Source organism: Xyrauchen texanus, chromosome 22 (assembly GCF_025860055.1).
Source record: "Xyrauchen texanus isolate HMW12.3.18 chromosome 22, RBS_HiC_50CHRs, whole genome shotgun sequence".
Taxonomy (NCBI): Eukaryota; Metazoa; Chordata; class Actinopteri; order Cypriniformes; family Catostomidae; genus Xyrauchen; species Xyrauchen texanus.
Genome location: NC_068297.1, coordinates 1,369,173 through 1,377,655, shown reverse-complemented (window position 1 = coordinate 1,377,655; position 8,483 = coordinate 1,369,173). Strand labels below are relative to the sequence as shown.

Sequence of the window (8,483 nt, the reverse complement as noted above, 5' to 3'; positions counted from 1 at the left end):
ATCTCCTCCTCCTGAACAGATAGAATCAACGATATGGGGTCATTAGTGCTCTATAGATCATTAAAGAAAATGCCATGTGTGACATATATGTTCATAATGGTCCTTTAAAATGCTCTGTGAAGTTTAAGTTCAAAGGAGTATCGAGAGTCACATCTCTGCGGGAGTGTTTTTAATGACATCAGCTCTTAAAAGCATCTCAGATTAGACAGATGAGAGAAATGAACACCCTTTAGAGTCATCACAGGGCATTAATAACCACACGACTGACTTTAAACTCACAGCAGTTGAATATTGGGTCACAATAGTAGGTCACAATTCTGCCTTTAATCCCTCCAAATATTGGCCCGACAAAACTCCATAAGATGTCAGAAACCAGACTCACTGTGGGCGCCGGCTCCCTTCAGACTATAATGCCAATATTACTTGTATGTATAGTGTAAGTCATGTTTTAAAATGAGTAAACTAAGTAAGTGTCAATGTCCAGTGTTTAAACGAAGATTTTGTATGAACTGTAAGATGTGTTGGGTATCATCGACATAACAGTGGAAACTTATCCCACAATTCCTGATAATATCTCTCAGGGGAAGCATGTATAAGGAGAAAAGCCGAGGCCCTAAAACTGATCCCTGTGGCACTCCATACTTAACAATTCCTCGTTTACAATTCTAGGAGTGGTGGTGGCCTAACCGCATTTATGCATTTAGCATCTGCCAAATGCATAAATGTAAATGTAAATGTTTACATAGACAAAGTGGTAGTGGTATGCTAAATAGGAGCTGAACCCCATCCCCCATGCTGCCCTTCTGGCCTGAGAATCTGAGGAAGGGGGGGAGAGTAAGAGTGAGTGGGAGTGACAGAGAGAAAATGTTTTCATCTCCCGTGTGCATGCCGCAGACCCAGTCATGAGCTGTTCCTTTTCCCTCTGACGGATGGCAGCGGTTCCTTCACCTCCCGGCGGACAGCAGCCGGAAGGTGTAGTTTTCCAGCATAGTTTTCCAGCATCCATAACAGAGAGCATGTGTTGGGTATCATCGACATAACAGTGGAAACTTATTCCATGATTCCTGATAATATCTCCCAGGGGAAGCATGTATAAGGAGAAAAGCAGAGACCCTAAAACTGATCCCTGCGGCACTCCATACTTAACAATTCCTCGTTTACAATTCTAGGAGTGGTGGTGGCCTAACCGCATTTGTGCATTTGACAGACGCTAATAAAAGCATCTGCCAAATGCATAAATGTAAATGTAAATGTTTACATACACAAAGTGGTAGCGGTCTGCTAAATAGGACCTGAACCATGCTAATGCAAGTCCACTAATGCCAACATAATTCTCCAGCCTATTCAAGAGAATGTCGTGATCTATTGTTTCTAAGATCTAAAAGCACTAGAAGAGAAAGGAGGAGTTCATAATATTAAGAAGAGGCTCTGAGATTACATAAACACCTCTTTTAAGTGCTTAGTTGTATTGGATCTTACATACATGTTGTTGCTTTTGATGTTTCGATCAGTTTTGTTAGCTCTTCATGGCCTATGACAGCAAAGGATGAGTGAAATGATGAGTTTTCTGAGGTGCTATGACAGATGATTGCATAATTCCAATTTTATTTTGGATTATTTCAATTTTATTAGTGAAGAAATTCATGAAGTCATTACTCTTGTGCTGCGACGTATTATCGGGTTCTGTTGAGGCTTTATTCCTAACCAATTTAGCCACAGTACTGAATAAACATCTAGGATTGTTGTGGTTATTTTCTATGAGTTTACTAAAATATGCTGAACTGGCAGCTTTTAGTGCGTGTTTGTAGATACAGACACTATCCCTCCATGCACCGTGAAATACCTCTAATTTAGTATTCTTCCACTTGCGCTCCATTTTCCGAGCTGCCCTCTTGAGAGCATGAGTGTGATCATTGTGCCATAGTGAGGGGCTTTTTTCTTTAATTTGCTTTAATTGAAGGGGGCGACACTATCAAGAGAGTTAGAGAAGACTGTATTTATATTTTCTGTCATTACATCAATTCTTCTGGACTTGTGGATTACTGAGTATATGAGATAAATCTGGAAGATTGTAAGTGAAGCTATCTTTAGTGGTCGAAAGAATAGTTCAGATGCTACCTGAATGATAGCATGGTGTAGATTGAGTAACATTAGCTGATTGCAGCATACAAAAGACGAGGAAATTATCCAAGATGTCATCGCTATGCGGCAGAATTTCTATAGTATCAACATCAACTCCATATGACAGAATTAAATCTAGCATAAGATTATGGTGATGAGTTGGTCCTGTTACATTTTGTCTGTCTCCAAGAGAGTTGTGAATATCAATAAATGCTAATCCTAATGGGTCTTTCATTATCTATGTGAATGGGGTGGGGTATTGGGGTTTAAGGAGGCACAGCTGTCAGTAGGTTGCTAGACTACTACCCCCGTGGCTGCTACGCCCTTGTTCCTAAATAAATGATAGTAAAACCATCTAAGATATAACATTGAATGATTCAGACAATTAAAACACATCACCTCTAGGTGGAGCTTATAATGTTTTCAGGCCTTATTTTGTAATTTTATGTACTGATGCAGAATTGATGTTTGTCTATGAAAATTGTGTGTTTGTCTATTTCAGATGATACCACACATGCCTGTATCCGGGGACATTCACCTAAACGAAATAGAGAAACGGTTCAGGTCGTCTACATTGGACAAACTTGTTTTTTAGAAAGACAAGAAAGTCTGAATCCGGTGTGATTGAAAGTATTCTGCTCTGCTGCTCCACTATAATCTTATTCATTGTAATATCTAATGCTAATAACTTTTGAGAAATCTATGTGCGTTCATGTATTCATTAATAACAAACACAGATGGGCAAAAGAACCACAGAAAACATGAAAGTGTGCTCTTTAAATAGACTGCTTAAGAATGTATTTAGGACACACATGACCCTGCTGCATTTAAATCACTCAATATTCCTAGAAAAGAGTGACACCTTTAAGATAACACTGTTGTTCTGTGCATGTGTTCTGTTATGATGTGTTTATCATAAATCAGCTGTCTGTCTCAACTGTGTAATCTGTTGGTCACAGTCGAGTAAACACACTGAAGAGATGCTGAATATCTGACAACACACACACATACATACACACTCACACACACACACACTCAATTACACACTCACATACACACACACACACACACACTCAATTACACACTCACATACACACTCTCTCACACACACACATACACACTCTCTCATACACACACACTCACATACACACTCTCTCATACACACACACTCACATACACACTCTCTCACACACACACATACACACTCTCTCATACACACACACTCACACACACACTCTCTCACACACACACATACACACTCTCTCATACACACACACTCACATACACACTCTCACACACACACACACACACAAAACACACTCGCATACACTCACACACTTACATACATACACACACACACACACTCACACACATACACACACTCTCTCACACAGACACACCCATACACACACATACACACACTCACTCACATACACACACACTCTCTTACACTCACTCACATACACACACTCTCACACACACACACACTCACTCACATACACACACTCTCTCACACACACATACGCACACACTTCCACACACTCACACACACACACTCTCTCACACACAAACACTCACACTCACACACAAACTCCCACACACACACACACTCTTCCACACACTCACACACACACACTCTCTCACACACACAAACTCTCACACACACACACACAGTCTCACACACAAACACTCACACACACAAACACACACACACACACAAACACACATACATAATTAATCGAATTCATTGCAATTAATAAATTATAAATATTTGAATTTATAAAATATATATATCATATTAATAATGATTTAATAGGGCGTGCTGAGTGATTCCAGCCAGGTCTTCTTAGCAACCAAATTGGCCCGGTTGCTAGGGAGGGTAGAGTCACATGGGGTAACCTCCTCGTGGTGGTGATTAGTGGTGCTCTCAATGGGGCGTGTGGTGAGTTGTGTGTGGATCGTGGAGAGTAGCATGAGCCTCCACATGCTGTGAGTCTCCGCGGTGTCATGCACAACGAGTCACGTGATCAGATGCGCAGATTTACGGTCTCAGAAGCGGAGGCAAAGTGAGAAATACATAATATATATATATATATATATATATATATATATATATATATATATATATATGTGTGTGTGTGTGTGTCATAAGATGGTAAACATGTACAGTATGATTAATTACTGGTGATTTATCAATGTAATAACTGTACAATAATAACTTTAGATAAAATAATCAGCTAAATGATTAATTAGAGTAAAAACCTTTGCTCCAGCATTCTTCTTTTATCTCAAAGACGTTATAAAAAGTAACATTCTGATAACTTTTACTGATGCTCATAATAACATAAGCATCAATGTTTTGTATGTTTGTGCTCCAGACATGAATGACATCACACTTGTGATTTTCACCTGGTGGAAAAAATCCCATAGACTTATATTGAAGGAGGGACTCGAGTCACATCTAAAGACCACAATATCCCAGTGAGTTGATGGTGAACAAATAAGTAACCGGGTACGTAGCAACGACCCAGAACACCCTAGTAACTGCATAGCAACGTGCCAAAAAACACTAAGAACTGCATAGCAACGACCTTGCACTGCAGCCTATCAAAAAATATTTTGGAGATTTACGCATTTAGCATTGAGATTGTCCGGATGTCACTGACGTACTGACGTAGTAGCAGAAGGAATCTGGAAAATTGGATGAAGACATTGTTGTAGCGGCGTGTGTGTGTGAGCACCCGGTCATTGTACGACACAACGTCATACATGTGCAGAGACCGGACGAATAAATACATCGCTTGGAGGAAAGTGAGCGAGGAAGTTGGACGACCTGGTAAGTTCTGAAAATATGCACGACTACTCGATTCCAGCTATTGGTCGTACTATGTCGTAGAAGCCCCGCCCCCTGTCCTTTTCCGGAAGAGAAGCGGGAATACTCGCGGGTTCGCGTTTCTCGCGCGAACGCAAGTTTAAACACACTTTTATAATCCAGCGGACAAACTAACATTTTGTTTGCGTTGTATGTGAACGCAACACAACGCATTTCAATCAAATTGAATAGAAACCGATGGAGTCTGTACTCCAGGTAGGGAAGGAGGTATTGCCCCAAGTGAAGGAGTTCAAGTACCTCGGGGTCTTGTTCACGAGTGAGGGGACAATGGAGCGGGAGTTTGGCCGGAGAATCGGGGCAGCGGGGGCGGTATTGCACTTGCTCTATCGCACCGTTGTCACGAAAAGAGAGCTGGAAGGCAAAGCTCTCGATCTACCGGTCAATTTTTGTTCCTACCCTCACCTATGGTCATGAAGGCTGGGTCATGACCGAAAGAACTAGGTCGCGAGAACTGGGTGGCGGGCTTCTCCCTTAGAGATTGGGTGAGGAGCTCAGTCATCCGTGAGGAGCTCGGAGTAGAGCCGCTGCTCCTTTGCGTTGAAAGGAGTCAGTTGAGGTGGTTTGGGCATCTGGTAAGGATGCCCCCTGGCCGCCTCCCTAGGGAGGTGTTTCAGGCACGTCCAGCTGGGAGGAGGCCTCGGGGAAGACCCAGGATTAGGTGGAGAGATTACATCTCCACACTGGCCTGGGAACGCCTCGTCAGAACTGGTTAATGTGGCTCGGGATAGGGATGTTTGGGGACCCCTGCTGGAGCAGCTGCCCCCGCGACCCGACTTCGGATAGCAGTTGAAGATGGATGGATGGATAGAGTAAACTTTAACAAAATTTTATTTAAAAAATATTTTAAGTCACTTAAAATCAACAAATCTTAAAAATAGGCTAAAAATATTTTTTAAGTGAAGAAGAAAGAATTTGACAACAGGGTTAGAGAAAATAAGTAGTTTCAGAGGTGCACTGCAATAAAATAAAAATAATAATAAAAACATTTATATATATATATATATATATATATATATATATATATATATATATATATATATATATATTAGGGCTATTGATTTAACGCATTTAAAAAATAACGTGTTAAAAAATGAACGCAATTAATCGGACTGTGATAAGGAAGATTCCTGAGAAAGGCTTGTAGTACCACCTGTTTACTCCGGGGGCAGTAAGTTTATACAGTGAACATATATATATATATATATATATATATATATATATATATATATATATATATATATATATATATATATAATTTTTAAATATTTAAAGATAACTATGTATATCAAGTTGTAGAAACATCTCAAGGTGATCGGTGGAAACAGGATGCATCTTTGTATTAAGTTTATTATTCTTACCCCAAATATTTTTATTCTTGTTTTAAGCATAACACGACCTTCATTTCTTAATATCTGATGTCGTTTTGCTTTTGCAGGTAAATGTATCTTATTTTAAGTATGTTGTACTTGAAAACAGGACAAAAATACTACAAATATATTTATTTATTTTTAACATTTTTAACCTAAATGCAACCAAACAATGTGAAATCTGCAGCATTGTGGCAACAGACCACCTGCGAGTGCAGCCTGATGCATGCATGTTATTATCAGCACATGTAGGTGGAAGAAGCTTCAACTCTTGCGTTTTAATCTCAGATCGTGAATGTCGAGGGAAGAAAAACACAGAAAAAAAGATTTGTGTAATTGTAATCACCTTCCGTCACTCCTCTCTAACGACACCAGATGAACAGCAGAAGAGAATAAATGTCACTATCATGACAATGTAGGGATCACACACACACACACACATTTAATCTCCTCTCTGCTCCTCTGCCTCCCTCTGAGCCAACCAGAATCCTGTTGCCATGGTTTCCATGGATGCAGCAGAAAGCCCTGTTACAGCCTCTCTGATGTAACGCACAGATGCTGCGTGTCCCGAGATGTGTACGTCATCGAAACATTCATCACTAGAAATGCAGATTAGAGTGTAATCTCTTAAAGGAACTCGTGTTTTCAGTCATGCATTTACAAGGAAGTCTATGGGGTAAGTGTGCAGTACCTGAGGGTTTAAATGCAGAAATGTTTTTGTTAACAGACTTAATTCCTCTGTACAAAAAAGTGTGTTATTGTAGGTTACCCCATGTGACTCTACCCTCCCTAGCAACCGGGCCAATTTGGTTGCTAAGGAGACTCACAGCATGTGGAGGCTCATGCTACTCTCCGCGATCCGCACACAACTCACCACACGCCCCATTGAGAGCGAGAACCACTAATCATGACCACTAGGAGGTTACCCCATGTGACTCTACCCTCCCTAGCAACCGGGCCAATTTGGTTGCTTAGGAGACTCACAGCATGTGGAGACTCATGCTACTCTCCGCGATCCACACACAACTCACCACACGCCCCATTGAGAGAACCCCTAATCACCACCACGAGGAGGTTACCCCATGTGACTCTATCCTCCCTAGCAACCGGGCCAATTTGGTTGCTTAGGAGACTCACAGCATGTGGAGGCTCATGCTACTCTCCGCGATCCACACACAACTCACCACACGCCCCATTGAGAGCGAGAACCACTAATCACGACCACGAGGAGGTTACCCCATGTGACTCTATCCTCCCTAGCAACCGGCCCATTTTGGTTGCTAAGAAGACCTGGCTGGTGTCCCTCAGCATGCCCTATCCAGCGGAGATAGTCAGCGTCAATACTCGCTGAGATACTCAGACCCCCAGGTTTTGCTGGGACTGAGTCAAAAAAATCTTTGTCAACACTATTTTTGTATCTCTCCAAAGGCATTTTAGGAAACATCTGACACTTACGGGACATGAAGAATAACACCAGTAGGTCTCATGACTAGGGATGAAAGACTAATCTCTAACCAAATGATTTCCGCCCTCATATGCCATTGTATTTACATGCTAATCCAATGTACTTCATAGAGCACCGTGTTGTCACCCTGGTACATGTCCAAAAGAAGCCGAAACATCTCTTCTTATGTACATGTACATTATTAACTCCAGTCTGGACACATGCATTAATGCATCTCATGTCTCACCTCACAGTCATACAGCAGGTGCAGCTGTCCGTCTATCCACTCCTCGATGTCCAGTCTCCTCTGCAGGTCTTTGCGGTTGTATTTGACCGTTAGTTTGCCCAGTTTGCGTTGGGCAGGCTGCTCTTTAGTCTGAAACATCACTCTGGACTGCGTGCCCGGTTCTGACGCCATGCCTGCCACAACAGACAGGGAGAAGCCCAAGAGACGTGTCTCTCTCTTTCTCTCTCTATGTCTGTCTGTCTGTCTCTCGGCACTCTGTCCTTTGGTTTCAGTCACTCTTGGCGTCCGTCCTGCTTTTTGGTCCAGTGTTTTTCTTTCTCTTTATTCTGCAGTGTGTTTGTGACTCATTGTTATGTTCTCTCTGTCTAACTGCCTTCTTCAGCTGGTGTCTCGTGTCTGCGCTCAAGTAAC

General features: G+C 41.6%; 1 protein-coding gene across 1 annotated transcript in view; it reads right to left on the bottom strand.

Moving 5' to 3' along the window:
* Positions 1–8,483, bottom strand: part of LOC127662377 (protein phosphatase 1 regulatory subunit 14B-like) — a 14,393-nt gene extending 5,910 nt beyond the window's left edge. Inside the window, exons 1-2 of the mRNA XM_052153512.1 lie at positions 8,073–8,483; positions 1–11 (exon numbers count right to left, since the gene is read on the bottom strand). The exon at positions 1–11 is cut by the window's left edge and continues 70 nt beyond it. Of these exons, the coding sequence (XP_052009472.1) occupies positions 1–11; positions 8,073–8,243 (182 nt within the window). The 5' untranslated portion in view covers positions 8,244–8,483. The remainder of the gene's footprint in view (positions 12–8,072) is intronic.